Source organism: Gadus morhua, chromosome 3 (assembly GCF_902167405.1).
Source record: "Gadus morhua chromosome 3, gadMor3.0, whole genome shotgun sequence".
In the NCBI taxonomy this organism is placed as follows: domain Eukaryota; kingdom Metazoa; phylum Chordata; class Actinopteri; order Gadiformes; family Gadidae; genus Gadus; species Gadus morhua.
The window spans coordinates 11,833,827-11,855,173 of record NC_044050.1 but is presented as its reverse complement, the minus strand read 5'-3'; the positions used below and the strand labels follow the sequence as shown (position 1 = coordinate 11,855,173).

The 21,347-nt window shown below is 46.1% G+C and overlaps 1 protein-coding gene across 1 annotated transcript; it reads right to left on the bottom strand.

Annotated features, from left to right (window-relative positions):
* Positions 1 to 1,122: 1,122 nt before the first annotated feature.
* On the bottom strand, positions 1,123 to 20,612 carry cbx6a (chromobox homolog 6a). Its single transcript, XM_030351483.1, has 10 exons — positions 20,378 to 20,612; positions 19,042 to 19,085; positions 18,772 to 18,837; positions 17,564 to 17,630; positions 16,175 to 17,265; positions 8,677 to 9,427; positions 6,731 to 7,142; positions 4,621 to 4,862; positions 4,195 to 4,374; positions 1,123 to 3,712 (listed from the first exon to the last, which is right to left on the bottom strand). The coding sequence occupies exons 1-10, from the start codon at positions 20,444 to 20,446 to the stop codon at positions 3,467 to 3,469; spliced, it is 3,168 nt and encodes a 1,055-aa protein (XP_030207343.1). The 5' UTR covers positions 20,447 to 20,612; the 3' UTR covers positions 1,123 to 3,466.
* Positions 20,613 to 21,347: the final 735 nt, after the last annotated feature.

Below are 21,347 nucleotides of genomic sequence, written 5' to 3'. Positions count from 1 at the left end.
GTTGTGTAATGGATGTTCCTGGATGTGTTTGAATGTGTTTCCAAATGTATATTCCTGTATGTTTATCTTTATTCTGTGTGTGTGTGTGTGTGTGTGGGTGTATGCGTGTGTGTGTCTGTGTTTTTGTTTATGCATGCATGCATGAGTGCATTTTTGAGAGTGCGTGCATGTGGGTGTGTGTCTGTTTGTGTGAGTCTGCAGGTGTGTGTGGAGGCGGAAGTCATGAATCAGCAGTCAAACAGTAGCCTATGTGTGGCCTGTATTGGGAAAGTGATCCATTACTCAGAGAGTAATGGATTACTTTATTTCAGGGATCCCTACTCCTTTAAGATCTCTTATGAGTAACTGCACTGAGTTCACCTTACACACACAAACACACAGAATAAGACACACACACATACACAAACACAGACAAACGTATACACACATGCAAAGACACTCACACACATGTGTGATTTCCCCCCATAGTCAAATAATCATCCGATCCAGCTAATCTCATCTGACGACAGTTAAATGAGGTTCTCTGTGTGTGTGTTGGTGGGCAGTTGTGTCGGGGTGTGTTTGTGTGTTGTTGTTTTTAGCATATAGCTCCACTTTAATCCAATTGTGTTGGCAAGAGCTGACAGAGAGAAATGGGCTTCAATTTACCCATCCTCAGATCTACATTACCATAACTTACCCCCCCCCCCCCCCCCCCCCCCACACACACACACACCCTTCCCACTCGCACGAATGTGCAATTTTCAAACCCTCAGACCTACATTACCATAGCTTACTGACCCCCCAGAAACTGGCACACACAAACACCCCCCCCCCACACACACATACCAAATTAAAACCCTCAGAACAAACAATACCATAAGGACTCACCAAGCATCCACACAGACACAGACACAGACACACACACACACACACACACACACACACACACACACACACACACACACACACACACACACACACACACACACACACACACACACACACATATATACACACACATACACACAGACACTGCATTGTATCAGTACAGTATTGAATATTATAGTACAGTATATTACAGCATAGCATAATAGAGAACAGTCTCTGATGTAGTTTTGGATCATATCATCATCCATAATATTTGAATTATTATAATAACTTTATTTCTTTGTCCACATATTAACAATATCACAGTAGATCCATAGACGTGTTCATAATGCCAAGCACAATACTGATCTCACAGTCTTTAACATCAAATAACCAAAAGCAAGAGAGTGTGGGTGTAGTCAGAGAGCGAGAGACAGAGAAAGAGAGAGAGGGAAACAAGAGACAGTGAGAGAAACTTCAGAGGGAGGGAGACAGAGAGAGAGAGAGAGAGAGAGAGAGAGAGAGAGAGAGAGAGAGAGAGAGAGAGAGAGAGAGAGAGAGAGAGAGAGAGAGAGAGAGAGAGAGACAGAGACAGAGACAGAGACAGAGAGACAGAAAGAGAGAGACAGAGAGAGAAAGAGAGAGAGAGACAGAATGAGGTGAAGTGAGCGAAGAAGAAGAGTGAAGAAAACGAGAGGCAGAGTGAAAGGAAGCAATGATGGGTAATATTTTGGTTGTGGGCATGTGTGCCCAAACAGGCACTTTGAAGACACAGGCGTCACTGCTCAGTTGGGACAGAAACTGTGAGGTAGGCCTACATGTGAGGAGGGAGTTGAACATACACGGTTATGTTACACTAGACTCTTTTCCCACTTTATTTGTTATTCAATATGTAACACCAGTGGGTGTATAAAAGGGCCAAGGAGCCGTCGTGCTCAGACTGTGTGGAGGATGGAAGTCTACTGCTCTCTCCAGTATGCCGTGAAGTATAAAAGATCTATCAGGCCCTCCACGCTCATGCACGCAGAAGGGTGCACATTCATGCTCGTGCATGTTACATCTCACCCGAGTTTAGATCTCAGGGCACCCAACCAAGGGAAGCCAAACATGGTCACAGTTTGGTGGGGTAAAGCATGAGTGCTTTGGTAGGCAATGGCATCGGTGCAGAGGCTAAGATACATGTTGTCAGATCCAATTGAGAGGCACGGCAAATGTAGAGGAATGTGGAGATAAAAAGAGTAGAGTGGGCATTATGTGGATGAGATGTTTTATAGCAAGGGCATGGAACAGCACAAAGAGACTGTAGCAGTTATACGTTAAACCACAGAACGTGTATAAATGAAATACATAAATAAACAACGACACTGCACTGAGAAATCAATGCTGCACGCAGTGTATAAAAAAAATCGAAGCACACAAACATCACCCAACACGTAAAAAATAAACAATATCAAGCAAACATAGTGCTCATCTTTGAGTATCAAAGTGAATAAATATAGCAAAGTTATGATGAGGTGATACCTCAGAATGTAATTCACAATTCAGCATAAACTTAAGCAACTAAGCACAAAAAAAACATTACAAAAAATCCCCCAAAACATATTTCTGGGGCATTTTGTCCCCTCCAGGGTGTCTGGACCTCATGAGATTTCCTTCACGTCCATTTTGGATCTGAGGCGGTCTGGAAACACAGGTGCGTTTCCAAAATCGCCCAGAGTATTTTTTGTAAATACACCTCTTCTATGGCATCCGTCACCAGCTTACACCTATTTCACCCACAGCTCACAGGTAAAACTGTTGGCAAAGCACATGTCGACCCTGACAAAGTAGACAACAGTGAAACCCATAACGGCAGATCCAATACTATCAGATAAAACCTACAGTCAACCAATACAATCAAACCAATAAAAAAACAATACAAAAATGCCAAACAATCAGACCAACTATTACGCATAACAAATACAAATCGTATAATACACTTCTGGCATCAATACCGCGTACGTTCATGCTGCCTGTCCTCAGGTGACCCAGGAGGTGTGACTGAATCTCAAGGAACCACTTGTGTGTGATGTGAGAGCTAAACAAAACAAAATCCTTCACACTTTGGGTGACCTTTCCTCACCAAAGGTATCGGAAAATCAATAAAACTAAGAGGGATGGATTCAATAGACTTTCGACATTCTGCCATCTTGGCTCGCAAAGTCGACAAACTCCACTTCAAGTGATATAAGCAATCTACATTAAGTTTATTGTCTGATCCTAATTAAATTAGTATGCCTTTGTTTGAGACAGGATCCTAGATGAAGGACAAGGTTATAGCCTAAGATAGGTGTTCGATTACATGGTTATATTTCAACCCTTCCAACTTGTTACTCGTCGAACACAAACGTGTATTCAGATAAAATATGTCAACATAAATTATCTTAATGAATCAGTTGAGTTAGTTTAGAGGGACCGCTGAATCTTCCACCACCCGTTTCCCAAACCCCATAAAAACCACCTACACCTCATGCCCCTCTTTAAGCTCACTACAATCATCTGCCCCAATGTCTCCAGCTCTCCCATCTCTCCCTCACCCCCTTCCCCTCCTCTGGACGTCTCCCCCCTCCGTCTCCCCTCACTGTTTGTGTCCCTTGGGGTTGGTCCTCTGGGCGGCGTGGCAGGGGTCCAGGGACTCCTTGATCGCCCCACCGTAGACGTCCACGTCCAGGTCGGTCCAGGGGGCGATGTTGCCCAGGACGGGGGAGCTGCAGTCGGCCAGGGCGGCCACCTCCGCTGGCTTCAGCACCCGGTCCCACAGGTTGAACTGGGACAGCTCCCCCACCAGCGCCTGGGAGGCGTCGAACCGTCCACCCAGGGTGTCCTTGGGTTGGGCAAAGAGCGGGAAAACGATAAGGAGGACGTCAATGATAGGCCTGTTTGGTTCAATGCCGTTTGGCGTTGGCCCTTTTATGTTCCCCATGTTGTTCTTTATTGACATCATCTCCACATCCACCCATCCATCCATCTCTCAATCTATCAACCCCTCATCCTTCTTTCCTCCAATCATCCACCTACCCAGCCACCCAACATATTCATCTATCATCCATCCACTGCTCCATCCATCCCATCCATCCAACCACCATCCATCCATCTCCTCCCCATCTCATCCATCCAACCATTATCTCTCCATCCATCCATCCATCCATCCATCCATCCATCCATCGATCCATCCATACATCCATACATCCATACATCCATCCATCCGTCCATCCAACCATTATCTCTCCATCCATCCATCCATCCATCCATCCATCCATCCATCCATCCATCCATCTCATCCATCCATGCAGCCAGTGGTCTGACCTGCTCCTGCCCCAGGATGAGTACCCCCCCGGGCTTGATGGGGTGCCAGGCGGCCAGCCCCTCTCCCCTGCCCTTCATCTTGCCGCCCTGGAAGGCCTTCCACACCCCGTCCCGGAGCGTCCAGCTCACACAGACGTGCTGCCACTCATTCTGCAGCAGAGACAGGGGCAGCTGCGCCACCTAGGGGCAGACAGTTGAACAACGTTAGTCCTCTAGTGGGGAAACTCAATAGACTGGCTGTGATTAGGTTTCCCTTCAACATGGCCAGCTTCCATGCAATGTGTAATGTGTGTCAGCCGTGAGTCAGCCAGTCAATCAGACTCTCAGACGTCCAGTCAGTCAGCCGGTGAGACCGTCAGTCAATGATTCAGTCTGTCAACCAACCAATCAGTGAGCCAGCCGGTCAGCCAGCCAGATATATGTTACCTTGTCGTTGATGAGCAGCTCCACAGGGTTGTGGACCCCCTGCAGCAGGACCAGCTCGTTGGGTTGCCCAGGGACTGAGTAGGAGAAGGGGGTCCCGATGCCACCCTCCTTGGGCTTCAGCCACAGGCAGGCGGTGAAGGCGTACATCTCGGGCATCTCCTTCCTCACCATGCCGTACATCTGGTTGGTCCGTATAGGGAAGGAGATCACAAAGCCGTCGGGGAAGGAGAGCTCTGTCATCGCTGGGGACAAGATTCAGAGAAAGAGATAGAGGGAGAGAGAGAGAGAGAGAGAGAGAGAGAGAGAGAGAGAGAGAGAGAGAGAGAGAGAGAGAGAGAGAGAGAGAGAGAGAGAGAGAGAGGGAGAGAGAGGGAGAGAGAGAGAGGGAGAGAGAGAGAGAGAGGGGGGGAGAGAGAGAGGGGGGGAGAGAGAGAGAGAGAGAGAGAGAGAGAGAGAGGGGGGGAGAGAGAGAGAGAGAGAGAGAGAGAGAGATGGAGGGAACAAGGGAGCGAGAGCAAGATAGAGTGAGAGAGAAAGTAAAAAGAATTGGGTTAGATAAGAAAAACAGAAACAGAAGATGAAAGATGAAAAACACCCACATAAAGCTACCCAGCGCTTAAAACAGATTTACCCTTATTCATTTATTAATTTGGCCTTTGACACTTTCAATGCTTTGTTCAAACTTACAGGTCGAGAACAACCCTAACAACAAATTCAACATTGGAATCTGTAAGGAATGCAGCAAGAAAAACACCAGATAAAAATAATCATGTCTGAAAAACAGCACATAAATATAAGCTTATTATAGTCCAAACAATATGGTAACATCTCATCAATGCTGCTGCAGCAAATCTTCATCTCATCCACAATACGAACACATTTTGACATGGCAATGATAATGTTGTGCTCATTTTACTGCAAAAACTATTTGGCAGGTCCTGGACACAAGGAACCTCCACAGGTGTGTTTTGAAATGACAACGCTGGGAAAGGTAATTGCAAGAGAGCCAAAGAAGCTATCTGAAGGTTGTGAGAGCCCCTGCAAACCATATGGGTATTTCGATCCAGCGTCAAGGTCCCACGCATGAAATTATCCTGCAAACGAAAGCTGGATTCCTTCCTTACAGGCATTTCCTCCCTGCATAAGGATGAGCTGAATCGATCTGTAGCGAGGTGGCTCAGTCTCCATTACCTGAGGGCCTGCGCAGATTTGAATGTACGAAAGGGGTAAAGTTCTTTATTCTTTTTACTCCAATTCTATATTTTCTTCGTCAACATTTCTGTTCAAAAACCTACCTACCTACCTACCTACCAACCTACCAACCAATTTTGGATGGTTACAGATAGGAAAGGCAATATGGAGAAACCAAACAGGGCAAGCTTGACTTTGAAAGTATCGAAACGAAAAGACCACCCCTCCCTCAAGGCATGCCTGCAAGGTCACTTCCCCAAAACAAGTAACTTTAGCAATTTGAGGCTGCAACAGCCAAATATAATAGATGTTTCCAATTTTACTGGGAGCATTTAATTTATTCATTGACAAAATCTGTCAATCAAATGCTTTTGTTGACAGAGTATGTTAACAAATATGAAAGAAAAGGTTGCCCTAGCTTTAAGTAGAATATATTAAAATGAATATGAATACAAAAAGGAAAGTCCCCATGATTATCTTTGCTCCATTTTGCTCCAATTATGAAGATTGAAATGAACCAGGTCATCAGTAGCAATTTGGGCTTCAGCGTCTGTCATAAAGCATGGCCAGGGGATCAAGATGGCAACCCTCCAGTTGCCAAAATACCAGTTGAACTTAATATGCACAAGCTAATACAATACAAGCTATTCAAAGCTAATAGGCTACACACTTACAACCTCTACCCTCCTCCCCTTCCCCAAAACTCCCCGAACATTAGTAGGGGTGGCCCAGGATAACACAAAGCCAGCCTGCAAATCGGTGCTGCTGAGAATTTATACTCCACCAAGCTACCATATTTAAGTTTATGTATCAGATTAAGCAGGGGCAGCACCCGGGGAGGGGGGACGACCACATTGTTCTTATGAAAGGCCAGTGGATCGCGGCCCTGCTCACCCACCGGCAGCCGACAAGGACTCACTGTGCTCTAGCTCGGCCAGGCGGTGGTCCACGGTCTCCAGGCCCTTGTCGATGTTGTCCCGGTGGCCCTGGCTCTCCTTCCTCATGGTCTGACGCTCCTTCTCCAGCAGCTTGATCTTCCTCTCCAGCTCCCCCTCCAGGTCGCCCACCTTCCAGGGGCCCTTGCCCCCCCGCCCGGAGCTCCCGCCCTGGGGCGCGGGTCGGGCCGCGGGGCGGCGCCCTCCAAAACCGGGGGCCCCCGGGCCGGAGGCCCCGGGCGCGGCCGGGGGGGCGGTCGTCCGGCTGACGGTGACGCTACCGCTGTTGCTATTGCCGCCGCTGTTGCTAGAACTGCCGGTGTTGCTAGCGCCGCTGCTACTGGTGGTGCTGGCGGATGTGTCGGTGAGGTTCAACGCAGCCGGGCCGATCTCTGCCTGAGGCACAAGAGGGAGAGAGTTAGCCTGGAGGCCATCCACAAGGCGACCCCCCCCGGGCTAGGGAGAGCACTAAAGGAAGCAGGAATATGAGAGGAAAGTCACATATAGGATCTACAATGAACGATATTATATAGGATGGTTATAGGGTGTCATTTAAGCGTCTTAGAATACCAGATTAAGCGCTATATAAATTTCATTTATTATTATTATTATTATTTATGACATGGGTGAACGCTGCTTCCAGAGCTGCCAGCAATGTAGAAAAAAAATAAATGCCTACTTGTTGGATGATCAAATGTAACAACGTAACATTAAGAAACAATTAATGAAAAGAGAATAATTAACCATTTCATTAGTATTGTATTCATGATTATATAAATATATTTTTTTATATATCGGAATATTGGCAGGAACGGGTGTGTTATTGATGAGTCTACGTGAGGATAGAGAAAGTTACATTTATTGATTATTATTGGTATATTGGCAGAGATGTGTGTGGTGCTGATTAGTCTACAAGATGATCGAAATATATTGATTACTTTCTGAGTATGAAGATGCAGATGTCCTGAGTATAAGTGTGTGTGTGTGTGTGTGTGTTTGTGGGTGTGGGTTACTATGTGCGTGTGTGCGTGCATTGGCGAGTGTCTGAATGTGCGTTTCAGTTTGTGTGTGTGCAAGCATGTGAGTGTGAATATGGCATTATATATTGGTTTTATTTCTGTGTTTGTTATGCAGTATCTTAAGCCCTCTGTCCATCCACTCTTTCATGTTGTATTTTTATGGGTTTTCCCCCGCCCCTTCCTGTCTCCCTCGCCCTCTCTCCCCTGCTCCCTCTCCCCGCCGCTCCTCTCCGGCTCAAAGCATCTTTTATTCATGTCTTCTTCTGGTGCCAAATGAGGAGGTGGGGAGGGTGCTGGGGTTGTGTAGGTGAAGGAGGAGGTGGGGAGGGTGGAGGTGGAGAGGGTGAGGGGGGGGGGGGGGGGGGGGGGGGGGGGTTAGGTGGCAGCGGGGGCTGAGGATGACAGGGCGAAGGTGGAAGAGGAGGTGGAGGGATGGAGGGGTGGAGGAGAGGACAAAGGTGAGATTGTGGTGGGATAGTGGGAGGTGGGAGGTGGAGGGGTGGAGATGGAGCGGTTGGAGCAGAGGTTGGAGGTGATGGAGAGGGCGGGGCAGAAGAGGAGAGGGTGGAGAACAACACTGAGCATCAGCGTCATCATAGAGATGTATGACACATGCAGGGGGCTGACTAAGATAAAGGGGGAAGTGGAACGGCAGATAATGCCAAGACTGAGGAATGACAAATCACCGCCGACTCTCATATTCGTCATATGACGAATACTGCTTGCGCACGCGAGAGACATTATTGATGGGTTGTAAACATAAGCTTGTATCGATTTAGCCATATTCAGCACTGAATATCATTTTGTGTATTCTATATCTGAACCGAATTATTTGACAACAAACGGTTGGCTGTCACCGACCGGACATCCACGTGTCATTGTTAGGAAGTTGTAAATAAGTAGGCCACTACCTCCAGTTTCTCGATGCGGTCCTTCAGATCCATGATGGCCCGCTCCAGCTCCTCAACGGCCCGCGCCGTCTGCAGCTGAGCCGCCGCCGAGGAGCTAACGTCATCTCCCGCCATGAAACGGCGGTTGCTGCTCCACGGTCCCACGCTGCGCTCGGGCACGTTCTTGTCGTCCTCGAGGTCGCTCTCGCACTCGTTCAGTTTCCCGGTAAGCTCGCGGATGGTCTGCTTGTCCATGAGGATCTGTTCGTTCTGCTGGCCCACCACCTGCCGGAGGTCTTTCGCCGTGGTCCGGAGGTTGACCGATTCCTCGTCCACAGCCCACGGGTCGTCCGCCTGTGGCTGCTGCTGCTGCCGAAAGATCTTGTGGTTACATTCTCCAACCGGAACCGGAGTGCAGATCAAGCGATTGAAGCTAAACGTCTTGGCGGACCCTACTCCGGCCACGTCCCCTGTGCCGAGCTCATTCAGAGTGGGGACGTCGAAGCCGATTCCTCCCAGGCTGTTTCCTCCGTCGAATGACCCACCACCACCCTGGAGAGCGCCCAGTGGCCCGGCATGAGCCACGGCGCCCGGGGCGAGGGCGTCAAACCTCTCGGGCGCCAGGGTGCCGTTGTCGACACCCGGAGCCACGATCTTCCGAGGATACACGCTGGCGATGATGCAGATGACCGCGCCGAGGAAGGCCACCGTGCCCGCAGCTACGAGAACCACGACGAACTTCATGCCGGCGAAGAAGATCCGGAGACGGATTCAAAAAGGTGGCTGTAATCTAAAAACACCACCACTCAAAGTTAGAGGAAAAACACACACACGCATGCCTTACCATACTGGATGGAAATGCAACATACATTTTTGCTGGATCGATAAGCGATCGCCATTGGTATATTTGAAGATGTTATCGCCAGCTTGACCGGTCGCCCAATACACTGATTACTACGTCTGAGAAGGGTTTGGCTAGTTTGTTTTTTAATTAAATACACTCACGTGCACGAGTAATTCAGCGTCCGCAGATACCAGGAACGATGTAACCTTGCGTCGTTCCGGTGTAGAATGCAGCCTAAACCACCACTTGTCTCAGTCAGCCCGGGCGCAGCTCGACATATCCACGGCGGGTCCCTCTCCTCGTTACTAAGCTCCTCTCCTCCAGTGCGTTACTATGGGGATCTGGAAGGAGGCGGGGGATGCTGAGCGAAAGAGGATGTGGGCATGCGTCACTCGGTCGATGGAACCATAACAAACAGAGGATCCTTCTGGTTTGCGTGTGTGAGTGTGAGTGTGTGTTTGCCTGTGCGTACTTGCATTTGAGCGTGTGTTCATGTGAGTGATGTGAGTGTGTTTTATGCATTGATGACCTAATAACAAGTTCAAACGTTTTGAAAGCACTCTTTATAAAATTGTGATATATTTTATGTATTCTATAATTTAAGTAATGCCGGGATCAAGATTCCACAGTTGGAATAATTACAATTTTCATAACAAAATAGCTAAAATAATTGCATTTTTCCTCTGCTTCCCTTTATAATAAGAAGTAGGATAACCATCCATCCAAGCACTACCCAGACAGCAAAGCACTTTGGTAGAGGTGTCTGCAGGCTGCGGAGGTTATCTTTGTTCATCAGGAACGGTATTGACTAACTTCTGCTCTGCCATTGACAGCCGATGGAACTAATAACAGCCCATGGAGGACGTTGTTGGTTCAAGTTAAATTGGATAGAGCTCAGCCATTATCTTTGGGCTCTAAGGATAATACAGTGTTCCCCCGCTGATGAGTAAGACGGCCGTTTGTTTGAGTTCCATCACATTCTATGCGGCAAGAATCAATGAACCTGGAGAATGAGGGAGAAAAGGATGTCCTTGTGTTTTGGCTTAAAGCAAAATCCTTTATTCCGAAGCAATTACAAGCAATTATCGAATCCTTGATACTTTCCTGCTTCTCTCTGTTTCTCCCTCAGGCCTTATGTCACCTATCATTTTCCGGAACCAGTGTCATAGTAGGATAGGGGTAAGGGGGTCATACTCAATCAGACAGAAGGGTCAGGGTTCGATCCCCAAAGCCTGCAGTTTACCTGTGGGCGTCTTAAAGGAAAAGGCTACCCATAACCCCTACAGGCTGATGGTTGACATGCAGTCCCATCTTGACCGTGGTTGTCGTGATAAGAGGCTCTGCCTGAATGCAGCATATAATCAATAGAGCTGAGGATTTGACCACACCCAGCTAAACGGTCTGCTGACATGGACAGAGATGAACAGTCAATGTGCTTACTCTGTCTCTCTGTGGAACGCCATCACATGCACTTATGTACATGCAAGAATGGTTCCAGACCTTGGGACTTGATCTATTTATTTATTTTCTGCACAGCAAGCCTCATATTTTATTTATATCTCTGCAGCGAACCAATCCATTGCTGGCAATCGCTTTCACTCCCTCATTTTAACACACTCATATACACTAACAAACACACGCACACACACACACAGATGTGGGTCGGTAGTATTATCCCATCACTCTAAGCCTTTCAGTATTCAAACATTACCGTCTTAATCCTCTTTAAAACATTCATACTAATTTTGATGTACAAATAAAACTACATGTGACCAGTTGGTTGATTTATATTTAATGATGAATTCATTAAATTAAAGGATATGGTCAACTTGGTTCAATACGCCGCTATAATGCAGGTTCTCTCTCTCTCTCTCCCCCTCCTTCTCTCCCTCCCTCCCTCTCTCCCCCTCCTTCTCTCCCTCTCACCCTCTCCTTCTCTCCCTCTCACCCTCTCCTTCTCTCCCTCTCACCCTCTCCTTCTCTCCCCTTCTCCTTCTCTCCCTCTCTATATATATATATAGAGAACCTGCTTTTTAGCGGCGTATTGAACCAAGTTGACCATATCCTTTTATTTAATGAATTCATTATATATGAATCAACCAACTGGTCACATGTCGCCCCCAAGTGGATAACTAGAGAACTACAACAACGTTGCCCTCAAAACTATTAGGTCAGGATGGAAGCATAAGACAAGTTGTAAGACGTTGGGAGTTGAATTAATCTTTTGTTGACTTACTCGAGGATTGTATCGGTCAAATCTGTGAAGATTTTTGTGATATAATCTTGATACATAATAGGTTGTCTAACTTTAAGTATAAATCAACACAAAACAAGTGAAATAAGCTTTTAATGAAAAGCCTTGTACAATTAATGCACGAAAGCAACAACAGTAACAGATAACATGACATTGAATACATAACCTGTACAATAAGGTTACCAAAAACATGCTTCAGAAGTTCAGATACATTACAATGTCATCATAATCGTCAGTACTAGCAATACAATTACAAAAAGACATTTCAACTCAGCATTTACAAAACAAAAACTGCAGTTTTGACAGTTTAATTCATTAGTCAGCAATTCCCTTCCTGTCAAACCATAGTCGACCATTTCATTAAATGGCAATTAAACAGAAAGCATAATATTGATAACATTTATTAAAAATAATAATTCAAATACAGTACGAGGGAGAGAAAACAAGTTTCAAATACACAAGTAAGGTCATTATTTGTTTAAACTAAAGCATATTACCAAATCCTTCGGTAAACCCCCAAATTGAGTGCCTCATACAGCACTTCAAATCACAACACACGTTTACATGAAAACATTTCATAGAAGAGAAACAAAAGGCAAGATATAAACACTAAATAAAAACCAAGAGCCCTATTTGGTAGAAAGATTGGTTGTGCTACCCCAGATTTGATTATTATTGTTGTTGAAACTCTGTCAGAATAGCACCACGCTCCACACAACTACCAACCGACTCTTCTAGCCACCGTTTATACGTTCACAATACAAGACATTCAAAGTTTTATCCCAAAATACAAACATAACACCAGAAGCACAGTGCTGTTGGGTTTCTTATTGTATAAAATTAATCGCTTACATTTGCAGCAGCAGGAGACAGACACTACCCAAAAGAACCAGTCTGCCAAGCCAGGACTTCCAATGGGTAATCAATTCTTGCTAAAAGGTAAGAAGATTGGTAGTCAAATCAATAAAGAATAATCCTGCCCCTCATGAACTCCTGCTCTACCAAATGCTTGCAAACGATTTGCAAGGCATAAACATAGCGTAAAATACGGTGTTATTGATTCCGGGTGGATTTTTGTAGTTTGGGATAAACACTTTGAACGTGTCCTAGAGCAGGGCACTGAGAAGACACGACAGAGAACCATCTACGTCACATGACAGGAAATGAGGCGGGCATTTGGCTGGCTTCTGCTGGGAGGAGATCTACATGAGCAGAGCAGCGTCCGCCGTCTGGGTCCGGGGAGGGGTAACGCACGTCACTGAGACGAGGCAGCGCTGCCTTGTGGAGTGCAGTTTGGTTCAACAGAGCAGCGGTAAGGCAAGTGTGTTTTAAATACTGGAGACAGTTACACCAGACAGACTGCCAGGTGAGGAGTACCCTTGGTACATGGGGCAGCACGGGGAGAGGGTGAAAAATTGACCCATGTAATCAGAAGTTTACAGATTCAATGCAGTGCCTTCAAGTAGTAAGAGCGATTGCAATAGCCAACATGGAACTCCAGAATTGTACCTTTGTTGCTATTTATTATACATTTCAGCAATATAACACTGGATCCGCTATTGAAAAAGTGAGGTGGAAGATGTGGTTTCTGGGGGAGACCAGGCAGGTTCTAAGGGGGTACTCTTAGAGTAACCCTAGCATCAGTCAATGGGGGCCAGAACAAACCATGGCAAGGGAAATCTGGTTCCCCGGACTATACTTCCTAAAAGAGCTTATTCAATGTAAGGTCTATTCAACCATGCTAATATTTTGCCTTCACAAGCTATGTTTGAGCCGATTCATCCCTCGCTCGTTTATTAATTACGTTGCTGATTTAAACGGGCAAATCTATTAGTTGAAGTGCAGACTGCAAAGTCAACAATGCACTCAAGAAATGGCCGATCCTGCCCAATCAACTACACTAGTTTCCCCCACGACCTCAGGGCGGGAAATCCTCCAACAAAGTTTACGTTACGACGTAATTTCCACCTACAATTAGACAATTATACAATCTTTTTTTTTTTATTAATCAGATTCTACAAATGTTCCTTCATAAATGTTATTGACTTAATTAAATTTGCTCCATCTCAAATCAACCTTTTACAGCCAGGTTATGATTATAATTGTTTATAATGACCAGTACTGTCATGCCCATTACCATAATAAAAGGCTGAAACAGTGAAAGGTCAAAACGTTCTTTGTCCCACATAATCCGGGCCTAATGATTTTGAACGAGTCGTTTCGTTGCATAACCTCTGTAAGGTCGAACAGCAGCAAAAATACATGAGTGTAAACCGAGCCCGGACGGATGCAGGCTCCCCCCAGACCCATCAACCCAGCCCGGGAAGGGGAGGAGGATGGGGGTGGTCTCAGTCTAATGGGTCTGCTCTATCGGTACTGCTGATAGAGCTCCAAATAACCTATCTCGACTCAGATCAAAGTGTTCCCCTGCCACAAAATGTATCTCAATCCTTCCCACGACATCACTGGGTGGCCAGTCCAATCAACACAGCTGTGCCACGGGGAGCTGGGTGAAAGAGATGCTTCCATCCTTCCTTCATTCACGAACTAGAGTAAAAGCTGCCTTGGTGTGTTTGACAAACAAGCTATAGACACACTGTAAAAAGGCCATAATACCTATCAACTGTAAACTAGGGTAGAAAAAACGATTTCAATAAACGACTGACCAGCGAAATCTAATAGCAAAGAGGAGCTAACAGCAGAAACTACTGTTAGACAGCAGACCAGGGAAGGGATATTCCAGGAGCTTCGGACTCCACTAAACCTTATGGAGTCATGGTTTGTCTGGGTCCCGTTATTGTTGTTATACAAGTTGTGAAAAGCAGCGACCAGGATGTAAAGCTTCAGGTATTAAGAAGCTGGGTTTATGGAGCCGTTCTGACAGGTAGGCTGGGCGAGGGTAACCGCGACCAACAACCTAACCTCTCCTTAACCTTCTTGCCATATCATCTGAGAAGTCACACAGCTAAAATGCGGCAAATTAAAAAGAATCACAGACTGCTCGCCAGTTTAGCGTCATGGCGGACATTACAGAACGGTGGAGGACTCGAAGAAGAGAAACCAATGTCAGTGGGGCCACACAGTAAAATCGGCCATCAGTTGGAAATCTATGGATTTTTGTGATTTTACGAATTCTCTGTTCGAAGGCTGTGCGATGTGCGTGCATATAAACGCAAATTCTTATTAGCTGTGCATTTATGAGGGGCGGGGGAAAGGCCTTGGGAGTAGGGTGAAGGACATTGGTAGCTTTTTTAAGCATTCTGTTGCTGCGTTTACCTCGCAAAATGTGGATGCGATGGCTTGGACTCTTAACTGTGCAAAGATCCTATCCCCTGTCAAACTAACAGCAGGTCGGGCAACCAGCGAAATTCAGGGATGGGCAACGAAATGGCATGACACCGAAAGGTGCTCAACACACCCCTTTGTGGGGCAGTGCATGTATCAAATTGGCATTTAGTTTCTTTCATGTACACTAAGTGTGCTTGGTAATAGTTCGCCCACTGTCCTAGTTTGTGGGTGTTTTACTACGACGCTATGACACCAAACACGGGATGTGCAGCAAGCCTAAAGGAACTGAGTAGAAAGCTGCTTCCCAGTCGGGGGACCAGTCTATACAAAGTCACTAATGTGCAAGTGAACAAAATATGGCCATTCAAGGGGCACAGGCTGCATCTTCAATACCTCTATTTCAAAAATATGATGCCATTATTATTACCATTATTACATCATCATTATTATTATTACTAGTCAATGGCTGGGTGGCGTTAAAATTACATTATTCATCACACAAATACAGCAACAAATTGAAAAAGGAGGATATCGGTGTATTTGTGCCATTATTGGAACATCTCCTAGTCTTAATGGTGGTTTGTGAGCTCTGTATAGAGTATGGTTCAGTCCTGTAACCAGCTCTGCTCACTGCCATCAGTGAGGAACCCGCATGGCTGAGGCTGATTGGACTTTCAGCATCCAATCAGAGACTAAGAGGTTTTACGGACAGTGGCGTACAGTAAACCATGAGCAGAGGCAAATAATTCAATAAGCCGTGCGGTTTTCAATCTCTTGCATTAGAGTGGCTTAACCAATATCACAGGCAAACTTTAACTCCTAAGAACGGAAGGATTAGTGGGGAAGTTTTCCCCACAAACCAATAGCATTAGCTGTTTCAATGAAGCATGGAGGGCCATGTTGACCGCTTCCTAAGGGAGGACTAGAGCCACCTTAACAATACACTCATCTCCACAGCTATGTCAACTCAACTTGTTTAAGACAGGCTGGTACGTCCAATAATAGTCACACTTACACCGGTACAATCCTTTAAAGGAGGGAGGGGAACACTGGGGAAGCAAAGTGGCAACATTGGCGAGAATCATTCTGTTGTCATGGACAACTGGCTTCCTAACCTTTGACCTTCCTATGGCTTGGGAGGGGCGGGCTCAACAGCGGCGGCAGAAGGGGCGGAGCCAGCTTCGGTGCCGGCGGAGGAGGGGGAGGGGGGGCAGGAGGCGGGGGAGGGGAACTCCTTGATGGTGACGGTGACCAGGTTGGTGGTGACGTCGGTGACGACCACGCCCTTGCAGCTGGGCCCCGTGTCGGGGCGCCAATCGGGGTCCCCCTCGGCGGGCACTCGGGAGGGCTCGGCGGGGGCGGCCGGCGGGGGGGGGTTGGCCTGCCGGCCGGACGCAGCAGAGGGCGCCGCGTCGTCGGGGAGGGAGGAGGAGGGGGACGTGGCGGCCGCCAGGCTCGGCGTCGACGGCTGGGTGGTCCGGCTCTCGGGGGCCTCCGTCGCGGGCCGGCTGGGCCGGGGCTGGGAGCAGGCCGGGGCCTGAGGGGCGCCGGAGGGGGGGCCCGACGCCGGGCCGGGCTGACCCTGGGCGGCGCTCTCGGGGATGGGGCCGCCCGTGAGCGGGTGGAAGGGCCGGGGCCCTCCGCACTGCAGGCCGAAGGGCTTCCCGTACATGGGGAAGCCCAGCATCTTCAGCGGGGGCTGGAAGGGCCGGTAGGGCGCCGCCTCGCCGTGCCTCTTCCCGATGATGCGGTTGCGGGACGGGAGGTTCTGCCGGCCGGCCGGGGCCCCCCTGCCGCCGGCCGCGGACCCCCGGCCGGGCTTGTCGATGACCTTCAGGTTGACGATGATGCGGCCGCGCTTCACCTCCCGGGGCTTGACCCGGCGGTTCAGGATGCGCACCGTCTCGGAGAAGGGGGAGGCGTGGGGGCGCGAGGGGAAGCCCCCGGGGCCGGGCCCGGAGGAGGCGGCGAGGGCGCGGGGCAGGGGGCGCCTGGACATGCGGTGGCAGCGGTGAATGTCTTTCTTCAGCTTGTGGGTGGAGGCCAGGGAGGAGTTCTTGGCGGCGGGGGTCACAGAGGTGGCGGAGGCGGAGGAAGAGGAGGTGGCAGCAGCAGCGGACGGAGGTGGAGGAGGGCTTAGGGCGGGGTCCCCTGGAGAGGCGCGGCGGGTGCTCTTACGTTGGTTGGCGTCCCCACTGCTTGTCTCCCCTTTTAGAGTACGAGCCTGCAGAACAATGCGTGTGCACAGCTTAGGGACGTGAAGAAGAAGCAGGGCTGATTCAGCATGCATGGTTACTCAGAACAGCGTGAGCCTTAGGTGAACCATCGATGAGAATTAGAGATTTCGCCAAACATATGCGATTCAAATTCTGACGAAAATTGGTGCCAGGGAATGTTATTCATTCTAGTTTGTATGGCTGGCACCAATTTGAGCCAAACAAAATTGCGTCACGTGTGTTTGATGTTGACAGGGCTGTGTGGTTGGCTTGGATTTGATCATTAGAACCAGATAAAAAGAGTACCTTCATGCCAGGACTTTTGGGTTTCGGCCCTCGTTTCTTTGGCCCGTGCATTTCTCTTTCACGCTCCCTAAACAACAAACAAAAAAATGTAAATGTGTTTTTTCTTAAAAAAAAAAAGCTTGAATTGATCCGGAAGAGTTTTGGAGAGACACAAACAAAGATGGAGAACAAGAAACAGAGAAAACAGAGGGAGGAGAGGAAAGGGTCAGAGAGGAGAGGGTGAGAGAGACCGAAAGGAGACCGTGACCAGAGACATTCAATTACTTCACATTTATCAAGCTGCTGCTTTTGTCCCAAGCAACATACAATGGGTGCATTCAATAAAGTACTCAAAAAGTGAAAACAATCAAATGGCTCAAACAAGAAAAACTGCTTAAAAAGCTACAATACAAAGAAATATTAATAAGAACATGACCCATGTCTAATGCTACACTCCACCTAGGTGACTTTTACTGGGAACCTCCGAATACAAGAACGAAGGGCGGTGGTGTTGAGAGCCGGTTCATTGTACTTTGCAGATAACGATATCTGCAGACCGTTTATTGTACGGTTTGCAGATAATGATACGTCGCACTGGGGCTCCATGTTTTCATGCATGAGACCTCTCACTGGGTGTGTGTGGCGATGGCTGGTTCGATCTAACCACATTGATTGCGAGAGAGAGGAGGAGCAGGGTAACAAAGATCTCTGTATCACTAAGACATGGTTAATGTTTTGACATTCATCATGTCTTGGATTCATTTAAGGCATCATTTAAGGAATGGGAAATAGAGAAATATACCTTTGAAATAGTCACTGAACAAACAAACTAACGAAGGAAGTTTGTTTAAGTCCTTGGAGGATTTTCCAAAGTGTGTTTTTAAAACGTAACTGACACAATGGAAATTATGATGACGACTAGTCACTCTCAAAAGCACTGCCGTGATTTTAGATCGGTCATTCCTGAGCAGGTAGGAGTTTTGGCGTCTTCCTCATGGACGCCTACAAGTAAGGTTCAGACTTTGGGGTTTAGACCCAGAAGCTTTCAGATTAAGAGTCAAACACCCTAATCACTAGACTATCCGGCCAGAACTCACATCCCTTTGAAGATGTTACATTTTTTAGGAGAATAATATAGTTACACATCATATGAACTTAAGTTTCAAATCCCAGTCGTCCACACCTTCATGGGGTGATTTTTTTGTTTACAACTTTGGAGAAACACTTACTTCTGCTCAAAGCCCAGGAGCAGGCGGTCATCCAGAATGTTCTCTTCTGGCTCCCAGGTACTGTGCCTAATCACAACAGACATTGAGTTAGAGCTCTGTTGAATCACTTTCAGAACAAACCGCTACCCGCTATTCCAACCGTGGCGGCAAAACATCCTACTTGAGCACACTGTACATCCTCATAAATCAACGCTTAGCACATCATAATAAAAAATACATTAAAAAGAAACGGCACAAATGTGTCAAGTTACTATTAAAAGTTTCACTTACTTTAGCGCCCAGCCTTTCCATTTCACAAGATATTCAAGACTACCCTGTAAAAAAGAAAAAACGCATTTATGATTGATTTATGATTGCATTTATATATTTATATGGAATAAATATAAATTGTTTAAGACAAAAGAAGCAATGTTTTCTTCACACTTACTCAGATTTCATCATCTAAATTACTTTTACCGCGCTGTCATATGACCTTCCAATGCTCGGTATAAGGACAGATCATTTGTGCGTGCACTTTTTCAATCCACAGATTTGGCATAACAAAATCCATACACTGCACTGGCCTGAGGCTGGAGCGTTCAGCCTGTTCTGAGCTAGAAAAAAATCACAATCTCAAAATAATAAATCCTATATCGTTTATAAATTTTTATAAACCAACGCAAAATAATAGTTTTTATTTTCTATGTCAAAAGCTTAGTAGTGACCGGTTGGTTGTAGCTGCGATTCGCTTGCAAATAAAGTCGGGCCCTGCATTTTGTTCTCGTCTTACTATGTGTGGTTTTGTCCCCTCCACGCTTGGCCCCTCTTTGTGTTGCTATTTTTATTGCTCTGCCTGGGCCATAATATAACCCCCCTGACGTAGTACTCCGCTTAGTAGGCTACTTGCTGTGTAGCAACAATGCCCAGTACCAAGAAGTTGACTCGCAACGTCAGTAACATGCACATAATGAAACAGCTATTACTTTATGTGATTGCTGGAATTTCCCCATTTTTCCCAGTATGAAGGTTTAATTGTGAGATAATAGTTTAGTCCAAATAGCCATGATGATCAGTTCGGAAAACAACCACCACCCCTTAATATTTCATATCATAACCTATCGGAAGTAGCTTTAACCTTTCCTCTTACTGTTTTTCATACAGATTAGTATCAACAGTAACCTCAGCCTGACAAACACACACGTGTTATTTGGTTTATTTGCGTATATTTACACAATCTAATCTCACCAACAGCCCCTTTTTGAGATCTTCACAAATAGTACAAATATGTAACCGGGGGAGGAAAAGTGCTTTAAGTAACACGACTCCCTTTGATGATTCGTTATCGACACAAGTGAATTAGCAGCCTCAGGTTCACACGCTGGTATCCCACACGTCAGCCCACTCGTGTTTGTTACGACCGTTATCGATCATCCATCACGTAATACACAATCCACCACTTTGAGGCTAACCGGTTAGCTTTTAGCCCATCCTGTAAGCAAGGCCTATATAATATACAATCTGGTTTAAGTAAGCCCCGGGTGTGCATAGTGGAGCTGTGTTGAGCAGACCCCTCTCCTGCAACATCTGGATACACGATCAAAACAGGCGGGACGGCGGCTCTCTTTACCTTGCGGACGCGGCGCTTGAGGATGGATTCCGCGGCGAAAACGCGATCACCCACCGCCGAGAGCTCCATCTTTCATGCCCGACTGCTATACCACTCTGTCTAAACAAGTAGTTCCCACTGCGAGGGTCGACTACTTTCACTAGTCTCCTGTCTGTGGCTGCAGACACAACAGCAGCGTACGAGCTGGCCCAAAAAAACACACCAGCCGGAAGGAGAGGGCTGTCACGTGGCTAAGGTCACCGCTCCGGTCGTCCTAGCAACGCCAAAGACTCCTTTGCGATGAACCAGATGATGAACCCTAGATGCAACCACACACAATTTATATATATAACACATATTTATATGTGTTTATATAACATATATTACATGTATATATAACATATTTATATATAAAATATATAAAGTCAAACAAGTCATGATCACTGAGTTTTCAATTCCGATCAGGGATTTTTTATTATATATATATATATATATATATATATATATATATATATATATATATATATATATATATATATATATATATATATATATATATATATATATATATATATATATGTATATATATATATATGTATATGTATATGTGTATATATATATATATATATCTATATATGTATATGTGTATGTATATATATATATATATATATATATATATGTATATGTGTATGTATATATATATATATATATATATATATATATATATATATATATATATATATATATATATATATATATATATATATATATATATATATATATATATATATATATATATGTATATATGTATATGTATATGATACATCTTCCTTTATAATTGACTAATCCAACATGCCACATTATTTATTTGTTGTTTTTTCCATTCGTTATTTGTGTGTTTCGAATAAACTGAAATAAACTGGCGGCGTTGCAAAGGTGTCGTGCGCGATTGCTCGCTGCATTCCTCCCACAGGTCCCTCCCATTGCTACC

Bases quoted from the DNA above. Each gene is read 5' to 3' on its own strand.
- cbx6a (XM_030351483.1), bottom strand. From the start codon at position 20,446: ATGGAGCTCTCGGCGGTGGGTGATCGCGTTTTCGCCGCGGAATCCATC. The intron at 18,838-19,041 runs GTAAGTGAAACT...TGTTGTGATTAG, and splicing joins TGGAAAGGCTGGGCGCTAAA to GCACAGTACCTGGGAGCCAG. The intron at 4,375-4,620 runs GTAACATATATC...GTCTGCCCCTAG, and splicing joins AGCTGCTCATCAACGACAAG to GTGGCGCAGCTGCCCCTGTC.